At 39.1% G+C, this 20,924-nt stretch overlaps 3 protein-coding genes across 8 annotated transcripts in view; 2 read left to right on the forward strand and 1 right to left on the reverse strand.

Annotated features, from left to right (window-relative positions):
- LOC124058252 (polycystic kidney disease protein 1-like 2) overlaps positions 1 to 7,929 on the reverse strand; it is a 21,698-nt gene extending 13,769 nt beyond the window's left edge. The window contains exons 1-9 of one of the 3 annotated variants that reach the window (XM_046387307.1): positions 7,852 to 7,929; positions 3,510 to 3,781; positions 2,765 to 2,923; positions 2,485 to 2,673; positions 1,730 to 1,840; positions 1,180 to 1,327; positions 855 to 1,084; positions 311 to 721; positions 87 to 214 (exon numbers count right to left, since the gene is read on the reverse strand). In XM_046387307.1, the coding sequence (XP_046243263.1) occupies positions 87 to 214; positions 311 to 721; positions 855 to 1,084; positions 1,180 to 1,327; positions 1,730 to 1,840; positions 2,485 to 2,673; positions 2,765 to 2,923; positions 3,510 to 3,781; positions 7,852 to 7,859 (1,656 nt within the window). In that variant the 5' untranslated portion in view covers positions 7,860 to 7,929. Of the gene's footprint in view, positions 1 to 86; positions 215 to 310; positions 722 to 854; positions 1,085 to 1,179; positions 1,328 to 1,729; positions 1,841 to 2,484; positions 2,674 to 2,764; positions 2,924 to 3,509; positions 4,090 to 7,851 lie in introns of all 3 variants that reach the window. The other 2 variants (XM_046387316.1, XM_046387297.1) reach the window with 2 other exon arrangements.
- bola3 (bolA family member 3) lies at positions 4,787 to 6,615 on the forward strand. 2 transcript variants are annotated; one of them, XM_046387375.1, is made up of 4 exons: positions 4,787 to 4,879; positions 5,113 to 5,236; positions 5,542 to 5,630; positions 5,869 to 6,615. In XM_046387375.1, the coding sequence occupies exons 2-4, from the start codon at positions 5,143 to 5,145 to the stop codon at positions 5,932 to 5,934; spliced, it is 249 nt and encodes an 82-aa protein (XP_046243331.1). In that variant the 5' UTR covers positions 4,787 to 4,879; positions 5,113 to 5,142; the 3' UTR covers positions 5,935 to 6,615. The 2 variants fall into 2 exon arrangements, with proteins under 2 accessions (XP_046243331.1, XP_046243322.1); XM_046387366.1 differs by having other exon boundaries at positions 4,830 to 5,006.
- On the forward strand, positions 7,129 to 20,524 carry vat1l (vesicle amine transport 1-like). Of its 3 annotated transcripts, XR_006843232.1 has the most exons (11): positions 7,129 to 7,559; positions 8,320 to 8,683; positions 9,277 to 9,406; positions 9,623 to 9,838; positions 10,156 to 10,298; positions 12,286 to 12,389; positions 13,358 to 13,413; positions 13,536 to 13,730; positions 16,979 to 17,062; positions 17,911 to 18,094; positions 20,462 to 20,524. XR_006843232.1 is itself a non-coding variant. In XM_046387329.1 (10 exons), exons 2-10 carry the CDS (start codon positions 8,469 to 8,471, stop codon positions 18,007 to 18,009), a joined length of 1,242 nt encoding a protein of 413 aa, XP_046243285.1. In that variant the 5' UTR covers positions 7,129 to 7,559; positions 8,320 to 8,468; the 3' UTR covers positions 18,010 to 19,853. The 3 variants fall into 3 exon arrangements, 2 of the variants coding, with proteins under 2 accessions (XP_046243285.1, XP_046243298.1); XM_046387329.1 differs by lacking the exon at positions 20,462 to 20,524 and having other exon boundaries at positions 17,911 to 19,853; XM_046387342.1 differs by lacking the exon at positions 20,462 to 20,524 and having other exon boundaries at positions 8,342 to 8,683; positions 17,911 to 19,853.
- Positions 20,525 to 20,924: the final 400 nt, after the last annotated feature.

Here is a 20,924-nt window from a genome sequence, read left to right on the forward strand (position 1 = left end):
CAAAATTATTACATTGTAACAGAAATAAGCAAGCACCTGTACATATTCGCAAGGTGACATAAAACTGATGCTCATCTGCTACATACTGCGCCTCCATATTCATCTAGTGAAGGGTCAGAGTGATTCTGGCAAGCCTGAAGGATGTTCTGTAAGTCCACGTCCACATCAGAGGCAGAGAAGTCATTCGTGGCACGTACCTTCACCTTCACCAATCCTTTATCAAAACAGGTTGTATTTAAGAGCATGGAGCACATGTATGACATACTACGGATAACTGTTTCCATTACAGTACGCCTTAAGCTTCATGTACCTTCAAGTGGACTGGAGAATGTATAAGCTTGTAAGCTACCATTGAGCATATCTCTGGTCTCGAAGAGAGTGTGCCAGGCTCCAGTCAGAGTGAAGAGCAGCTCTACAGGGGCTCCTTGCTCCAGTGAAACGCCAATGATCATATCAGAAGAGTTTGGACAATCGTCTTCACCTGTTATCAGCGATGCCTGCAGACCCTCGACAGGCTCCAGCAGACACAGCTCCAGACCAGTGGACACTGTGTGGTCTGTGACCCTGTTAGAGGCAGTTAGAGTCAAGTTGTGGCAGCCATGTCCAAGCTTCTCCATCACACTTACACTTAGCGTAATGTTGTGGGGTGTGATCCCTTTGTCTACAGAGGAGTTTGCAAGCAGATGGTCTTCATGTTGAATTTTGTAGGAAACATTTGTACCTATTAAAAACAAGGAAATCATGTTATTTTTTATTTTTATAGAAGATGTCTATTGGAACAATCATGTTATTTTTTAGTTTTATAGAAGATGTCTATTGGAACAATGTATCCCCTCAGTGTTTGACTGACTCACCTGACTCTACCATAACTTGGATCAGAACAGGCCTACCATGCAGAACGTTGCATTCACTGCCATCTGTTGACATATTTCCGCTATAGCACTTAATGACACCAAACTCTGCAACAGGCTCCTGAATGGTTATAGCTTTCTGAGCTGTGACATGCCAGTCACTGGTAGTGCACTCCACTCCAACCATAAAAACACCAGGATGGCTGAATTTGTGCATCACAATGCTCTCCGTCCTGTATGTGAAAGGTTAAACACAGTTACTTAAATAAAGTTGATGAATAAAATCCTACTCATCCAGAAATATGGTTGAATGCAAATTCTTTCTAACTCTGTGGGGCTGTATGGATCAATGGTGTGGCCATCTCCAGCATTCAGCGTGCATGTGAGGTTTCCCTTAAAAGGATGGAGGAGCCACTTCACAGTGATGGTGACATTATCAAAGACAGCTGCCAGCTTGCTCATCAACAGGTGGAGTCCTGGGAGGAAATCAGACCATCAATTTGAATGTTCTGTGTTATAAAGAACAGAACAGTTCATGTAGTCTGCTAATTATTTAACTATTAATTAAGTTGACTTGAGTTGAAAATCAACCAGCAAGTTTAGCTTCAGAGGCTTATATAGCTCTGCCGGCAAAGTAGATGAAAGGTGAAGGATAAGAACTTTGATTGAGTCATGAAACAAGGAACACAATCACAACTTTGGCCAACTCCAAAGGAGCTGTGAACTACACATAGCCCGTACAGACGAACTCCGTAAGGCAATAAGACAATAAATACATTTGCACGGCTTAAATTATACTGTCCACTGTTAAGATCTGCATCATTATTTGAGATAAGAAAAGTCTACATACATTAGAAGTAGTAAAGGACAAATCTGACCGTGTTTGCAGTGGTATTCTACAGACAAATAACTTCCCAGCACAGGACATGGTTCACCAAAAGAGCTCAAATCCACCGGAGCCTGACAAGCCTGCAGTCCATGACAGTGGGCTGGAATGACAAACAAGTCAATAAATGACACTATTCAGTTCTCATCCTAATAAATTTAAATAATCTTGCAGGTATTGTTTTAACCCTCAGATAAGAGGGTCTAATGGTTCTTTGTAGAGGTGTATTAACAAACAGGAGAAGCACATTTGCTTAGTAATTGCATAAACTCCTGCACCATAACAAATCCCAAACTAATATGTATATGATGTCTATGTATATGTCATCTATTCAGCTCCTAGGAGGGATTTGTCTAAAGCCTCTTCTGGAAGTATAATCCTTTTGTCTGCAGCCACAGGGCAATCATGGTTTTTGTGTTTGACACAAAGCAAAGTTTGTGGTGATTTTAGCAGGTTTTATCTGGCCCTTTTGTTACAGCAGCTTTAGCAAAGACAAATATGTTCCCATAGATTTTACTGTAAATACAAATCTGCCTTTGAACAAAATGTTCACTCATTCATACCAATGTACTAGGTAGCACGTTAATAAGTAAATAATTTGTCAAGTAAAAAGGAGTAACCAGATACATTAATCATATATTTTTCTATTTTTCTGTCATATTATGTTTGCAGAAAATAAAACAGGAAGGTTCTCTGCTGTTTGCATTTCAAGTTAATGAACAAATGGTTTTATATAATTCATAATACCTGTTACAGAATCCATTACATCTATCCAGCTGCACTCATCCTGGGAGGATGTGTGTAATGCTGTAAGTTTAGATTGACAGTAGTGAATTGTTTTTCGACCATAGAAGCTGTCATCTATCTCTATAACTTGACCAGAACCACATTGCAGTGTTGCATTTTGGCCATCACATGCAATAGTTCTCCCAGAATCTAAGGGAAAAAAAATAAAGAATTATACAAGGAAAGCACAACATACAAGAAATGTTCAATGCTTCATGTTGATTTATTTAGGAGCACATACCAAACTGGCAAATGAAGTTGAGTTCTTGGGTACAGTTCCATGTGGCTTCCCACTGGAAGCCTGAATGTCTCAGGATATGTCCACAGGCTGCTTGTGCATCTGGCAGGTTCACCCAGTTACTGTAACTGACATCTGAGCCATCCAGCCATGCAAGGGAACCTGGGAAATTATTAAAAAACACACCATTTAGGTTGATCTGCTATTCAAGCAAAATTCTTCAGATGATAATATCACTACACACTCGTTCTCAATGTGTTCTTTCTTCTGGAAAGTTTATTGTTTAGATGCAATTTAGGGATCATAAAACAACAAAGCAATAAACTGAGATGGGGTGAGGTGACAGGGTGAATGAATGACAAAGACCCATTCTCTGTGAAGAGGAAACAACGACACATTTGTAAATCAGACCACTTGACAGCAAGCCTATTGAAAAAGTTCAAATGAGTGAGAAATATCTCTCATCACACCTGCTGCCTGAGCGAGATATCTGCCAGCCCTCTAACAAATATCTCTCTATACAATGGACATGCAAGCTGCCTAATGAGATAACAGCTGGGGCAATAATGACTATCAGATATAAGCATTGATCACAGACATATTTATAGGACTTTCTGAATAATATTCAGCCCTTTTATTCCAACTGCCCCACAGAACTCAAATACATGTAAACTCACTAAAATCAATATAAAGCCGTCATAAATCAAGCAGTTTCTACTCTGGTCCCTCTATCAACATGTCCTCTCACCCTCTGTAGCAGCAGAGTCAAGCGTGAGGTTGGGAGCTGCTGGTGCCAGCCCGAGCCACCAGTCCTTCTCCGGCTCCAGGTGCTTCTGAAAGAACTGCTGAATTTCATCGTTCAAAACGAAGGCCAAGTGTCCTCCGCCTTGCTCACACCATCCCTGGGCACTGAGGAAGGATCGCTCCAGAGCCACAAACTCGTAACAAGAGCCATCAAAACCTTCTTGGTACTCTGGGCAGGAGAGAGCCTCTGCTTCCTCCTCAGCACAACAAGCCCAGCTTAGGAAGAGAACCATCAAGATTGTCAGTGTGGGAGATGTGGTGCTTTCCATCTCTGCACCTGTACACTGTTCATGTTCTCTGGTAGCATCATGTCTTTAAAGGGCAATGACGTCAACGACTCTGACACAGGTCAGCTCTTTAGGATTATTTTTAACACTGGCTTCCTTGATGGCTGTCCAGCTTTGTGTTGCGTCCATAATTCTTGTGCACACACAAAGCTCAGGCCTGTAGTGAAAAGGCACTAGAGCCCAGTGTCAACAGCTGCTAATTGCTCCTCTGCCTCCATTAATGTAGGGGTCCACAGTCTGCAGAGTCAGATAAGCTTCATTCAGACCTGTTCCTACCATGAAAATAATGAAAACATCAATCTGAATTTTAAAAAGAGCCAGAGGCTTTGACCCTGCCATTGGGCTATTATTTTTGAGATATGGAAGGTTGAACTAAAAAACATTCTCATTAAATGGTGGTAGCCTTTACTTTTATATGGAGTTAGCTCCCTAATAAAACAATAATTTACAGAAAATTTTATCAGCACAGCTTTAATAATGATTGAACTTGATTTAATTTCCTTTTCATTTAACATTGTGATATCTAACGGTAGGAAAAGCACAAGTGTCAAAAATAAAAGTAGCAATGGTTTAATGTTATACACTACTTCGGTTTCAGGGTCCAGGTATTGTGAATGTTGACTTACTGTCAGACTGTCATGGCTTAATGGCACACAGAAACAGGGTCACCTTTAATGCTATCAGTAACACCTGTGGTGTTTCTTGCGGCGTGAAGTTCAAATGTCATTATTATGTTATAAAACATCTATTAGCTCATAGTCTGGGCAATATTTTACATATGAAGAGGCAATGTGTTGTTTATTTGGTTTCTGATCTGGACTCAAATGTTGTTTATCATAAAATGAAGACACATGCATTCCATAAATTATTTAATTTTTCTTTATTAAATAACATTTCAGAATTTGCCACAAGTTTGCGTTCTCGTATATAACACACACAGTATACAAAATTCATCAAGACCGCAGCAGTACCCGGATGCGTGACGTCATTTCACTGAGACGAAGCTGTCAGAGGACATGACTGTTGAGTAAGCTGGTGTGGGTTTAATAAACGGCATATGATTGAAGTGACAGCACACTTTCACAACGTTGGTTTGTAAACAAAGCTACACCAGCACTATGTTTTCTGCTCTCCGGGTTCTTCGCAATAATCGAGTAAATACGCTCAGCCCTCGCACTGCAGTTCAAACGGGTCAATTTGTGATGCTAGCAGTTTGCTAAACTTGACGCAGCTCATCGCTTCTCGTTTCTGTCCTCTCAGGTTCTTGTTTCTGGCCATGTGCAGAGATGTATGTCCACGCAAACAGACGGAGAGGTCCGCATCGCGAAGATACTGAAGGAGAAGTTTCCATTAGCCGCGTCGCTCAAAGTTGTGGACATATCAGGTACAGACAGACCTGTTTGGAGACAGGCTGCACGAAACTGGCATTACAGCCATTCAGGATGCAAAAACGTAACTTTTAAGAGTAGTAGATGGTAACTTAACATCTCATTCCCCTTATTGCTTTCTCTACCCAATAAACTGGTAATTAATTATTTTTTCTATATGAGCTAATTCACTGAAACTGTTTATAGTGCATCTAAAATATAGTTATGATGCTGGTTTTATTATACAGATCTATTATTTTGATTCTGTAGCCTACGCTGGGGAAATGACAGTGATGTTTGTGCAATCCTGTGTTGTTTTCAGGTGGTTGTGGGGCCATGTATGAGATCCATATAGAGTCAAGTGAGTTCAAAGGAAAAAGGACTATTCAGCAGCACCAATTAGTCAATCAGGTAAAGCATAAAAACAGTCAACCCTGCAGTAGTATAAAATAGAACTTCTGTCTTTTTTATTAATTGCACTGCAACATATGGTATATTTGCACTTGTGTGCTGTGGTCCATATCTGTTTATCAACCATGCATGTTTGATTTTTAAGATTATTTTCATAAATTTGGCAGACATAGTTACACTTGTTGCTGTTTGTACTTGTAGAAGCTGAATTTTTCTCTTTGCGTTTTGTCCTCCACAGGCACTCCAGGAGGAGATTAAAGGAATGCATGGACTGCGAATATTCACTGATGTTCCCAAAGACTAGAGAAAGTCCTTCCATGATTTACCCCCAGCCATTTCTTTTGATTCCCCCATCTATTATGAATGTATAGTTTTAAAAAAGGAGCAGGTGGCAGATGATGCAGAGAGACATTTTCTTTAGCAGTAACACATTAAGTGCAAAATGTGTAAGAAATGTAAGGGTACACTAAGTTTTGTTTTCTTTAAAGAAGGGAAATTCTTCTACTCTGAGATAAAGGCTGCAATACGCACAAAATGACTTGGTAAAATGCTCGTGAAATGTCAAGTCATATAGGTTCCTTCCCAGTTTGGGGTCTTCTCAGGGTTGACGATGTTGGTGGAATGATAAGCAGTTGAAGAGGTAATGAATACAACCATCCTGAGTAGTGGAGAATTGCTACAGACCCAAAAGCAATGAAATTTGTAGAGAACTATTTTTGCAGTGTCACTAACACAATTTCTGTTTCTGTCCCATGAAAGGTGATTTCAAATTGATTACTAACAATGGGATTGTACATGGACCTTGTATTAATGCTAGCTATGCATTAATAATGCAATTGCAACAAAGAGCAACTGCTTCTTTCCTCCTACACGCTTCCTACTTAAATGCCTACAGAAACATTCATGATAAAAACTATGTTTCTTAATACCGGATTCAGTTGTCACATTTCGTTAAATAAATCTCGGTATGCAAGAGCCACGAGAATCTTGTTCTCATTTTAATTTGTCGTTCAGTTATAGATTTGCACCACGTGTAGTAAATATTGATACTGTAAATATAAATGTGCTACCAACAGAGGCTGTGGGAGAGCAGGGACTATTTTGCAATTCATCAAAAATGAAAAGGAAGTTATTAAAGTACAAGCCTCAGACTGATTATACAGTACGTCCATATGACCATTCATAATATAGCACATTTTTTAGCACTAATTTAATGAATATAAAAGGATCACGTGTAAAGGCCTTTTTCTAATTACATTTTGAATTATGTACTTGTCAAATAAAATTTACTTACTCTTCTTACTAAACTGTACTTTCAAGATGTAATCATATTTATCAAATTGCCCAACTGCTGGTAATAGGCACATCATCTTAATTTCAATGACTATTTAAATATTATTCAAATTGTAGCGATTAATGTATTACTCAAAATCTGCACTTCTTTTCTGTAGGGATGCAATTTACGATTACTTTCATAATCGATTAATCTTACTTATATTGTATACTAAAAATGTGCATCATAATTTCCCAGGTCCCAAAGTGATGTCTCCAACCATCAGTCCAAAAACATAAAGACTCTTCATTTACGCTCATAAATGAAAAAGAAAACCAGTAATCCCCTACATTTAAGACGCTTGAAACATGACAAACGATTCAATCGACTGATCAACTAATCGTTGCAGCTCTACTTGTTAGCTGCTTGTTTCAGCTTAACTTTTTTCACTTGTAAGACGGTCAATATATCGGAGAAAACACGCTGACAGAGCTGGCCAATTTCTTTCAGGATCTGTCTGAACACTGGAGTCACTGAGCACAAATGAAGCCAGCGGCTAACAGTCGAGTAACCGTTACTGGACTTACATCGACATACATTCATCAGGTGTTCAGAACTTGATGGCATGATAAAGTCACTCTCTTCCTGCTGGATGTGTAAGTATAGGCACCTGTTTGTTGACTTATTCCCCACAACGACTTTATAAAGTGAGGTCAGGGCTAACATTCAGTTAACGTTAAGTTAACCTAGCTTATGTGTCCGTTAGCTTTGAAAAATGTGTTGCGGTTAATGTAATGTAACGCTCAAGTTTTGTTGAAAATGTTTTTGGCGTAGCTACCTTAGCTATATCGTTCGACTCCCCGGCTTCTGCATTGTGAATTTATTAAAGTATACCATATCTTTCGCCCATTATGTTTTTATTAAAACTTGATTAAAACAAATAATTACCTGTCCATCAGATTTGACAAGACATGGCAGAAACGTCGATGTGAGGCAATAAGTTGTACGACGCACAAGCGAACGTGAAGGCACCGCACTGGATTTTAGTTAACGGTTTGCATGTTTAGTTGGATGTATTATTGAAAAGGGTCTTACATCATCATGTAAGAGATTTTAGTTTTGTTTATCCTATTTTTATACTCTTCACTTTTCCTGGTCGGGAATACTGCATGTGCAATGTCTGTAAGAATAAGAATTTCCCTTCAGGGACAAATAAAGGAATTCTGATTCTGAAACTGTATTACACCGTCTATGGACGTTATCCAACCTAAAGGTTTGGTACACACATCACCAGCAGATGGCGCCATTCATACTTGAGCCCGACACAATCAGAGCAAAGCAAAGGATGAATTATCTTCTATGTTATTGAAATGGCAAACTTTAGTTGACTTATCCATTATCTGTGTGACTTGAAAGGAGTTAATCTGGGCATGTGTAGGCGGTGAGGCTTCTTTCCTCCGCTGTGGATAAGCATCCGGATAGCGCCTGTCTGTGCACAGGCTTCACGCCACATCGCTGTGAGAGCCCCGAGCAGGAGCGGAGAGGCAGAGCAGCAGGTCCCCGACATGGCTAAAGAAGGAGCAGATATGACGGAGGAAACCGAGTGCATGATAAACAAAAATGCGGGGAAGGAAACAGAAAACGTGGAATCGTCCGGCGATGCCAATGAAATGCGAGCGGTGATACTGGCAGGTTTTGGAGGTCTTAACAAACTCAGGGTGACCAAGAAGGCGATGCCCGAGCTCCAGGATGGTGAAGTGAAGATCCGCGTCAAAGCGTGGTAAATATGATTAGCTGATAAATATCAGTCATACGTTTTGTCTGTTCTTATGGATCGCTCTGGCTTCCCCTCCCACACAGTATTTGTGACAGGTATTAACACTGAACAGCACACGTTATTGGCAAATTTCGTGGTAAAGAAGCCACAGGTCTTTCCTGTTGCGGGAGGTTGGCTGTCTGGCTGGAACCCCCTCACGCCGAGCAAAACGACTACCGAACTGTTGTCAGACACTCTCAGGCAAATCCTGTCCCTTTTGTTTGATGACCTGCTGAATTTAAGGTGTATCGATTAACTCCGAATGATCGAATGATCGAATGATCACAGCTGAACAAATGGCCAGTGTTTACAAACTCAGAGTTAGGAAAATGTTGTTGAATCTGGCCTTGTAGTGGTAGGAAAACAGCCAGTGACTCACTGCGGTTAGTATTGAAATTAATAGCACAGCACATCTGTTAGTGTGTCATATAAAATTTATTGTTTATTAATAGCGGTCAGTGGTTAGAGATACTTGAGATGCATGATTTCCTTTCAAACACTGAAGCAGTTGGATTTAATATCTACAACATTAAACTCATATTTATTCTTTGTTGCAGTGGCTTGAATTTCCTAGACCTGATGGTACGTCAGGGGACTATTGATAATCCTCCAAAACCTCCTCTTGTCCCTGGGTTTGAATGCTCTGGAATAGTGGAGTCAGTGGGTGAAAACACAACAGGGTTTGAGGTGAGTGAAAGGACGTCTGTAAAGCTGTGATGAATGAATGAATGAATGTTTTTGAACATCTGAATCTGAAAAAGATAAAGAAAAAACCTAGATATGTGTGCTCTAAGTTTAATAATGGCAAATCCATTTTGGTTAATCAATAATCTGCTGATAATTTCCTCTTGCTTCACATGCATGTCTGCTTGTTATCCGGCTACTGTAACACGTTTCTTTCAGATAGGCGACAGAGTTATGGCTTTTGTGAATTATAATGCCTGGGCAGAAGTTGTTTGCACACCAGTGGATTTTGTCTACAAGATGCCAGATGAAATGACTTTTGCTGAGGCTGCTGCATTCTCCCTGAACTTTGTGGCTGCCTATATGATGCTCTTTGAGGTTGCCAATCTGCGAGAGGGGATGTCAGTGTTGGTTCACTCAGCAGGAGGTGGTGTAGTAAGTGCATTTCCTAAGTGCAGTTCCACCATTTCATCCAACTCTTTTCATAACGGATAGTTTCAAACCTACAAATGGAACAAGTTGTCAAGTTGTTGCTAACTATTGTGGTTTATGTTGCAGTGCAAATAAAAAAAATAATCATTAAACTTTAGGTTATTTCTTCTTGAACATTTTTGACTACTTTAAATTTTGAAATGACTGGAAGAGATGCTCAGTCATTAAGAAAAAGTCTTCTACAAATAGCAGTAGCGCTGTTGCCTTTGTGTTTTGTTCCCAGGCACTCATAAACTGTTGCAACTGTTTGTTATTTTCAGGGTCAAGCTGTGGCTCAGCTGTGCTCCACTGTCCCTAACGTCACAGTGTTTGGGATCGCCTCATGTTTCAAACACGCTGCCATCAGAGACTCGGTGACTCACCTCTTTGACAGAAACATTGATTATGTGCAAGAAGTCAAAAAGTAAGCATAGACACTTTATCTGTATTATGACAGATGTGAGATTGAACCATCTGTCGTGTGTTAAAGTGTATTTACACAACATCGTTAATGCTGAAAATGTCCTTCAAGGCATCATCTTGCAGGTACGCTGTAGCATGTCCTAAATGTGAACTCTATGTGATAACGTGGACCTCACTGTGCTTAGAGCTCTGTGCGAGGATGCAGATGTTACCTGTTGCCTTATTTGGTCTTGTATAGCCACGGTCCCCATGGCAACACACAGCTCATCTCAGAGAGCAGCAGCATAGTCAGGGGTGGAGGTCTGCGCTGGCAGTGTGGAACAACTGAGCCAATTAGGGCTGAATGTTGTTACCATACATATATCAGTCACAATACAGCACGATGTTAGCGCTGCAATAAAAACACCTTGTGGGAAACACTCCCTGAGCTTTGATGTAATACGATACATATTTGCTCTAATTATGCTGTGAAGTTTTAAACGGTTTTTGAAAATGTTTTGAAGCTCGTCATGATTCTCAGCCTCATCTGCTTCAGAGAGCTTTAGCATTAATTTGTGGCTTTACTGTTGAGTCATGTAATCAGGACACATGCACCATACATACAGTATACGAAACATGCTGTGTGACTGCATTTTACTAATTATAATACACAGAGATTCAAATATTTCTTCACAAGCACTAATTGTTTCATGCTTTCTGCCTACACATCAACAGTGGTTGTGGATTAATGTGCCTTTCATCTCTCTGGCCCAGACATTCCTCTCAGGATCAAGAGCAAAGTACAATTAAATTAGTCTTTTTTACGAAAGGCAAAAACCATGGGAATCACAAGACCACCAAGCAGTTTAGCCAAGCAGGTGTCCAGGGCCAGAAGGCAGAAAGTAAGGAATTATGGTCACCCTGATGATAACATGCCTCTCATTCTTTCATATATGCTTTTATGGCAAACTTTATATGTCAGACTGATTCTGTGTGTATTAGCAACTCTTTAAAACATCAGCTAAAGGATGTTACTGATGAGGAGTAATGTGGGCATTGGAAAACATCAGTAAGTTCTTTATAAGAAAACTGTAGGCAGAGTGAAAAGAAGACGTGGGTTGCATACAGCAACTTTTTCTCAGATCAATGTCCCAGAGATTCAGTGCTCTTGGCTTATGAATCCATGATTAGACAAAACCTGAAGCTGCTTCAGAGTGTGAATCATGGACTGAATGTATGGATTTATATACGTTTAGCATTTTTCATTTAGTGCTCACAGGTAATAAGAAGGTAATACGATATCATATCTGATTGAACCTTTTCTCAACAACAAATGTTTGCATATGAACTCTTCACAGTATGTTGAGTGGAGCTGATACAGTCAGTCCATTAACTGATTACTGGATAGATGGAAAATAAATCTGTAGCTATTTCAGGGCTGCAACTGATTTTCATCATTGATTGATGTGGTGATTATTTCCTGGGTTAATTGTTTGGCTAAAAAAAACAAAACACAATCACAATTTCCCAAAGCCCAGGCTGATGTCATCTTATTGCCTCTTTTGTTCAACCAACAGTGGACAACTCAAAGATATTCAGTTTATAGTGCAAAGAAAAAGCTGCAAGTTCTCAAAATAGTTGCCAATTAATTTTCTGTCACTCAGCTAATCATTTAACGACTCATTGTTTCAGCTCAAGGCTGTTTTGATAATTAATTCTTTTAAGTCACCTATAAATTAAAAACTAGGAGCATTCTCTGGTTGGAGCTTCTTTTCGTTGCCACCAGAATATCTTTGAACTGTTTGTTAGATAAAATATATGAAGACATTAGCTTGGGCACATTTTTGGGCAGATTTAGCATTTTATTCAATATCTGATGGACCAAATTATGATTATTTGAAAGTAATTGTTAGTTGTACCTCCAGTATTCAGCTTATGCTCTTAAGTTTATATCAGTTTATGTGAATCCTTCAGCGGACTTCGCCTTTACTTTGCTCTTGATGTTTTAGGATTTCTCCAGAGGGCGTCGACATTGTGTTGGACTGTCTGTGTGGGGAGAACACAGCAAAAGGCCTGACTCTGCTGAAGCCTTTGGGAACTTACATCCTCTATGGTGGGAACAATACTATATGCTTTTGCTGTGTGTTAATCTGACCATTGCCTGTACGTTTAGCACTTTCCTAGTGGAAATGACTATATTTGCAGTGTATTTGGCAAATTTTAGTTAAATTTTATTGGTCAAATTTTAGTCAAAGCTTAGTTTATTTTTTCTGTAGCTGTGAGTTCATCAGAAGCTAAGGGTAATAGTTCGACCTTTTGGGAAATGTTTTCTTTCCAAGAGTTAGATGGGGAGATCGACACCGCTCTTGTACCTGTCCATTAAATATGAAACTTTGGCCAAGAAGCAGACAGCAGATCTTAGAATAAATACTGAGAATGGGGAAACAAGACTTCATAAAGTCTCTGCTCTTGGCTAAGAAATAGGTTGGCACAAAATCCTTTGTAAAACAGCGAATTGAAGTTTTTGTGCGGATTAAACAAAAGATATAATGTGTTAGTTGGTGAGCTATTAAGCGCATTTTGTTATCTTTGGACTGAGCCTGGCTAACTGTTTCCCTCCTGTTTCCCACAGGCCGTAGCTTCATTTTTAACAGACTTGATAGTAGTAGTAATCTTCTCATATTACTCTCAGCAAGAAATAAGCTAGTTCTTCAAAGACAAGTGAGGAAGTAGTGGGGTTCACTTGAATAAAACATATGCCGTACTCTGCTAATGAAAGATATTGTAGTGGAAATGTATCATCCTTCAGAGCTACCACTCTTGTCTGATCTCTGTTAATTATTTTAGTTCCTGTCAAGCTTTATGAATCAAGTAACAGCATTAAAGGGAATTTAATTCATTAATTGTAGTTCCACTGAATACGTGCAAAGGCATGCTTGCACAGATCCAAGAGTCTAAAGGTGCCAATTGTTTCTCCCTCATCTCACCCCTTCATGCTTTGCTGCTGCTTATTATTGACCAGTCACTTCTGTCCAGCCCTTTGCACAGCACACAGCAATCCCTTTATGTTTGTTTTTTCAGGCGCGTCAAACATGGTAACTGGGGAAACAAAGAGTTTCTTCAGCTTTGCAAAATCCGTGAGTCAGAGATACAGTCTGTCATCAACAGTACCCTGTTACTATCCTGTGAACATTTCATGGCAAATGAAACGCACTCACAGATGAGTCATTCTGCCTCTCTGTGTTTGCTTTTTTTGTAGTGGTGGCAGGTGGAGAAGGTGAACCCTATCAAACTGTACGAGGAGAACAAAGTTGTAGCAGGATTCTCGCTCCTCAACCTCCTCTTCAAGCACAGGAAATGTAGTCTTGTGAAATCAGTGATGGACAAACTCTTGTGTCTCTATGACCAAAAGAAAATCAAGCCGGTAGTGGACTCTCTGTGGGCGCTGGAGGAGGTAAGAGCCTGGGGTGGTCAGAGGGTACAAGATGGTAAGATCGATGATGATCTAATCAGAAATGAACCGATGACAGTAGTAACATGAGGAGATAGAGAGGAGGTTTCATGCAAACATCTTGGACAGCATATAAGCTGTTGTTCGTCACTGCTGTTTTTTGTGGGACATTGTCAGGTGTTCTTAGACATTCTTCCGCCATAGATCAGCAACTTTATTCCAGATTACTACAGACTCTTCAAGCGTCCCTTGAACTCTGATTCCGCTTCTCTGGAGTCTTTGTGCAGGAGATGCATACCTATTCACAATATGCACACTGTTGGCTTTAGATCACCTTATCGATCACTTTAATGGGTTAAAGACATACTGACAACTTAAAAATTGAGTTTCTGGGTTATTTAGTGTGAAAACTGTGGTTTCTGTAGTTTGTTATCAAAGCACGGCCAGCTAAAGAAACATTTTCAGTGAGATTGCCTCCTTGCCAACAATGACCAATGTGAACTTGCTTATAAAGTATCTGGAGCCTGAGACCACAACTAATGAGACAGTTAGATCTAGGGCCGTGAAACCTAAAATACTTCCGCATGCTGCATCTCAAATGTTTCTGTGTGTGTGATCATCCAACCAGCACAGCTTTGATTGCTTGTGTCTTCCCCCATTTTATTTATTAACTTAGTTTGCTGATAGGTCAGTTATGGCCCCACATGCAGCCATGTACATCAAGTGAGACACTGAATGACCTTGGACCAGTGCACAGTGCATGGGAGGTTGGGGATCTCAACTGGCAGAGTTCGGTTTGGGTCAGTTCTGGCCATTAAGCTGTCAAAGGCATCATGGCCCGGCATGATTGCTACCTCAAATGCCCTGAAGGCAAATGTCGTGCAGCAACCATCAAACAACTCCTGCAGAATTGCAAGGAGGCTCTTGGATGCACTGGGGTTTCCATATATGTTATGGGGAATGAAGAAGATTTGTGGACAGGAGACAACTTCAGTTTCAGAACACAGTCATTACTAGAAGGTTTGGATCACAGGAGATCAGCCAGACCAGGAAAACAAATCCAATAAATGGAAGGCAGAGACAAGATAAGCAAGCTAAAGAGACTCACTGGAAAGGAAAAACCAAGAGTAAAAGTGTAGCACAGGGGAACTTCGACGAACTGGCAGGACAGATGCATATATACTAAAAGTGACAGCTAGACACAGGTGAACTCAATTAGGGCAGTGCAAACAAACAACCAAGGCGGAAAACACACAGGGGAGGAAATCGAACAAGACAACTTATCTGTCTGCAGATCCTGTGGAGCAGTGGACTCGTCAGAGGGAAAGCAAGCCAATCAGCTACAATATGTGAAAACCTAAGTGTGGGTGTGCAGGGCCTTTAATTATAGTAGCCCTTTTTCATGGAAGGCTGCCATAATATAAAAAGCACCAGTGAAAAAAGATGCCAACGATGGCTCAGTTCCATCGAGACCCTGGGAGTAGCTCACCTGAATGAAATGCAGTCAATTTTAAATGTTTTCAGTTACAACCGTGCCGTTTCTCTTATGATGTTTAAGAAAGCCTATGCTGTGAAAGAGGACTATTGAAAATTTATCCTTGGTAGCAGGTGAAACTAGTCCATAACTTTTATGAGCCAAATGTAGACGAAAAAGTGCACAAGCTACTGTCTGTTTTAATTTGATTTTGTTTCCATTTCCAGTAGCTACATACAATATGTCTAATGGTACAAATTAAGTTAACAGCCAGTTCCTGAGAATATCCGAGAGTGATTTTTCCTGTTGTTCCCATCAGCAATATCAGAACGTATCTAACATATCGTGTGTTTTTACAAGTAAAATTTGGAATTTGTTTCATCATCAAAAATGTTCCAGGAATTCAGATAAAGGTGAGGCAGTGCAGCTAATACATCGCAATAAGCAACTCATTCTGAACTTTGTATGTACAGTCAGAGAGAGAATATGTTGAATATGTATATGAGAAAATGATTGCTGTCTGCAGATTTTCATTTCTCATGGGAAACTCCCCACATACCGCTGTCATTAAACTTTGCCAGATTGCTCAGGCCATTCACTGGAACTATTGCCCGTGAAGAATCTCATTAGAGAGGAGGATGGCGTGGGATGTAGTGTCAGGAGCACAGCCTGAGAATTCAGAGGGTGTTGATGTTCATATTGACCATAGCAAACCTTGGTCGAAATGCATGTTCAAAACAGAATATGAACAGGTTGGCTGACTCTGACCACCTACAGTTTTACTCAGGAAAAAAATGAATTGTTCACCTGGAAGTCTGAACGCGATTTGTGGTGCTAAAAGCTAAAAATGAACCCACATGCAGTTTCTCACGGTGATCGCTTTAAAGTATCAGGGAAGTCCATTCAACACCTACAGTGAAAGTGGCCGTTATCCCTCTCTTCTACTGCAGAGTTGCAACCCAGCAGCAAGATACAAGTTTTTGATATATTTTTGCTCTTGGCTTGATTGGCTCCATTTTTTTTTTTTTAAACAAATGAACGCTTGTGACACATTGGGTTCCAGACAAAGAGGCACATTTAGTTGTGTCTTTATGTGGACTTTAATGAAAAAGCAAGATATGGCATCTTGTTTACCTCTTGTGATGTGTGAAACTTTCTCTTCACAACACAATCTGACAAGCTTCAATAAGTAGCATTAATGTTTCACTGCTCAAAGCTTTGACCTACAAGGTATGTGTTTTGGACGTGAATGAGAAAATGTCGCAGTAAAAACAGGATCAAAATAAGGACAAAATTGTAGTGCCAGCAAAAGCTTGAGTCATTGTTGAATGTTTGGTCTTTGTAAACATGAGCTATTTGCTGTTACATAATATCTTATGATTTCTGGGTTTAAAAATATGCTTAAGGCTCAGAGGCATTTGGAGCTGCCAACACGGGTCAGTCATGGCTGTGATATTATTTATTACATTCATTATATTACATTGTTATTATATATAGTTTCTGCTTTTCTGCTTTCTGCTGTGTAATATTCCAGTCATTCTGAAATTTTATTTTTCTTTTCAAAGCTGAGAACTTCTTTATGTTGATGTAAGCTTTTTGTGAATTCGATTATGCGGAATACAGCCTTTATTGTTCCGTTCCGTTTCTGTTTCTTTTAATACTGTTTTTTTAATGTCAAAAATAAGAATCATTATTTTCATTTCATTTGTGATATCACGCTTGTACCTCTGGCACCAGCCGTCATCATGCTGAGTGAATTGTTGTGTTTTATCTTTAGGTAAAAGAGGCCATGCAGAGAATTCATGACAGAGGAAACATAGGAAAACTCATTCTGGATGTTGAAAAGGCTCCGACTCCTCTGGTATCTACAACATTTTTAATGTGTTTTTTTTTCCAAGTGAAATGCACAAATTAAGTTATCAGAAAGAATACATCAATAGACTGTACTGTTATGGGCCACTGAGCACCATTTCTTAATAAAGACTGACCTTATGGTTAAGAGTTCATGTGCAATTGTACAAACATTTACAGTTTAGACAGTGACTCATGCAACAAGCATCTTTTATAGTAAGAGGCTGATGAATTTATTACAGCTACTAGGCTAAGTTAAATGTTTGTATGACATCTTATAATGTTTAGAAATGGTAAATTTTCATTTATAATCTGAACAGGAGGCCCAACAGTGATACTTTGGAGGTATCTCCCCCTTGTGGTGTCCCTGATCACATTTATTTAGTCAACGTAGAGGTCATTTTAAGAACATCTATGGCTGAAATTTCTTTTTGAAAGTACTGTAAACTTGAGAATATTATGTGTAAGATGGACTTTTCTGTCTATGTGCTGAACTAGCCGTGCCGCTAATTTACTGGCTGACTGGCAGTGTGGTATTTGTTGTTGGTAGAGAGATACATTAGACATTTCTGATGTCATTTTTGGGTCCAGTCACCAGTCATAAGGAGGCTTTGAGTAGGATTTCATCCTGTTTTATAGCTGTCGTTTCCGTGGTGACTTCAACATCAAACCTGTAAAAACTGTTAAGAAATGTGCGCATATTGAGTATAGTATAATCTAGTCCCTGCATAGGGCTGCCTATTGGCAGCAGATGTATTTTACACATTTACTGCACCACTTCATGACAGCTCACATTTATGTTAATCTTTTTTTTGTGTAGCTCAACATACAACTAACCATAGCTGAATAATATTTTAGATGGCCAGTGACAGTACAGAGACCAGTGAAGCAGGAGAGGAAGAAGAGGAGCCCGAGGGAGACAATGACAACAAGGAGCGAATGCCTTTCATCCATTAAACCCTCACTTCAACACACCTAGAGACTGGAGAAGCTACACACATCCCCTCACAGAGGAAGACAACTACACAGTGTTGTGCAGTATGTGCGTATGTATGTATGTATGTATGTATGTGCTGTATGCATGAATGTATGTATGTATAGGATATGTTTGCATCTCTTGTCTGTCTCCCAGTGCTTGTCAGTTGTCAAGCAAAATTTTTGGGGCAAATGAAAACATCATGTTATCCATGTCATCCAGCCAACAAGTGCAAGTGCCATTCTAAAAGTAGTATTACTATATTATCTACTGTATTATGAAGTGATACTATGCTGGCCTATTGTGTGAATAGGTTTGTGTCCATTATATAAGTTAATTGCATCTGCCAGCAGTTTACTGAATTATCAACAGACTGAATAAGCGTTTAAACTTGCTGTCTCGCTGATATCACTTCAACATTATCACCCCCATAAACAGATTTAGGAGAGCACTTAAGTGTCACATCATGCCTGGTCACAGAGATGACGGGTGTCAAATGAGAGCAAACAACTGACATACGTTTGAGAAAATGTTTTAATGCAGTGAATCACTTTCTCACTAGTTACACTAGTAATGTGTAAGCCAGTAGAAGTACGAAAGTCTGTGTGCACCAGACTTTTCTAGATATGTGCATGATATTTTCTTCTTACACTTCTTATGGGATCACCTGTGCCTTTGAGCTAAGTGTTTTATACTTGAACTGATTTCCTCCTATAAAGTTCACATTGAAAAAAGAAACAACAACAGAAAGGTATTTTTAACTGGAATGTAAAAACTGATGCGTGTTGAATTTGTGCCGACATCAGAGCTCTGAAATATTTTTCCAATTGAACTGTAGATGCAGCACTTTTACTAAAATATATAATATAGAATACAATGAAGTGTTACATTTATTGGCAGGTCAGTTTTACAAAATGGAACAAATTTGAGTGTCAAATTTCCATCTGTGTCAAAACCTTACAGAATATACGTAAATCCAGATGAGATAAACTAGTGATGTCTTAGTGGAGGATGCGGTCAGTCAGACGGCAAGTCAACCTTTTATGGAGTTTCTGCTTTGCTTGTCTAACCAAAGTTGCTTAATTGCTGGTGCCTCACAACAAAAGTGCCATAAGACTCCAACATGAATTATTTTTTACAATCAGCTGGTGTATAAAGGCAGGATGATGTGTACTGCTTTATTTTAATATGATGCCCTCTGCTTCACTCCATAACAGCTAGCAGGGAGCAAATATTTACAACTTCCATTCACCTTCTATGGACGAATGATCTGTTTTTATTTTTCATTCATCAAATTAGAAACTGTTATCCTGTTTGACCATTTCTTTGACCACGCTTATTCAGTGTGATTCATATCAGATAGTCATCTGAATTATTTACTTTTCTTGAATTATTAAAGAAGGACTGGAGTATACATCAGAAAGTATTTTTTCAACTATTAAAACAATAAAACAGTCAGTGTTTTGTATTCATGCCATTTTAAGAAATTAAAGATGCATGACTTTAGTAACAGGAGTAAACACTGCATGCTTTGGAGCTCAATGATAAACAGTGGACGGAGTTAATGGGTGTAATTATAGAAACTGATGTGTAGACATTTTGGAAATACATGTCGGTTTTCATGCCTTTAATGTTATGTCTGTTTGTGTGAGAGAGAGGAAAAAAAGAAAAAAGTCTAAAGAAAAGTTTAGCACATCATTTAGCATTGTAGTGTTGAGAAAATTGCTTAGAAACTATGGTTTACCTGTGGTCGTATATTTTTGTCACATTTTTTTGCTGTGTACTTTCTTTGAGTACAGCTCTGTTTACTTGAATAAATTTATCTGCAAAGTATTCTCTGATTGTCTTTTTGTCTTTGTTCGTCAGCGTTTGAAATTATTTCATTTGCACCTTCCCTAAAGATAGGCCGTCGGTTCTTTTCACGTTTTTAAAAAAACACCTTTTTTAATATATTTCAGAAAACAAAAAATGTTTTCTGAAATATATCATATAGTTCTACATGCTTTTTTCCTGTGTAGATTACATATCAAAGTTTGGAATACAGAACAATAGCATACTGCACATTTTGCATGATCCCTCAGTTTGACACCAGATGGAGAACAAAGTAAAAGATTTTCAAAATCTACAGGTAGCATCCTCAGAATCAATTCATGCCCTGGTGACGGAACTGCTGCAAACTGTGATCTATTTGAAGATATATGGATGTGGTGTCTTAATTATTGATTATTAATCAAACCAAAATGACTGACCGTCTGTACAGTAGCTGTGTGTCATATCTAACTCAGGGTTCAGGGCTGGATTTGGGTTTTATGTCTACCTCACAGAGACAGATGATAACTGAACATAAAATTTGGACTTTATACCATCCAGTATGAACTACATCATTTTTGACCTACCAAAAAATAAGCAGATTTTCTTGTGTTTTTATTTCAGGATGGTTTCTGTAACTTTCTGGAAAACAACACATGTTCAGAAGATCATCTTGAAGCTGTGGGTGTATGTACTGCAACTCATAAAACTATCACAGAGTTTGTTTTTTTTTTCATTAATGCCTTAAGTGAAAGCAAATGCTTAGAAATGCACAACTTAAAGACTGTGAAATCGAAAACATACTTGAGCTGAGTTGTGCTGCTATACTGAGCCCATATGTCCAATGGTTTTTCTTATTTAGCTCTCCCCTCCCATCTTTATACAACATCTCACTCTAAAAATAACCGCCTTCATCGGAGCAGGGAGCTGGACTTCCTCTGGTCTCATAGCAGCTTTATTTTTAAAGATTATACAACTGGAAGTCTGTGTGATTAAAACATTGAAAAGATAACTACAGTATATAAGTACCTTCCTTGTTTTCATGCTCTGAAAGTTGTAATTTCATCCCTTTATAGTGTAGATTAAC

The sequence above is a fragment of the Scatophagus argus genome, chromosome 1 (genome assembly GCF_020382885.2).
Source record: "Scatophagus argus isolate fScaArg1 chromosome 1, fScaArg1.pri, whole genome shotgun sequence".
NCBI classification, from domain to species: domain Eukaryota; kingdom Metazoa; phylum Chordata; class Actinopteri; family Scatophagidae; genus Scatophagus; species Scatophagus argus.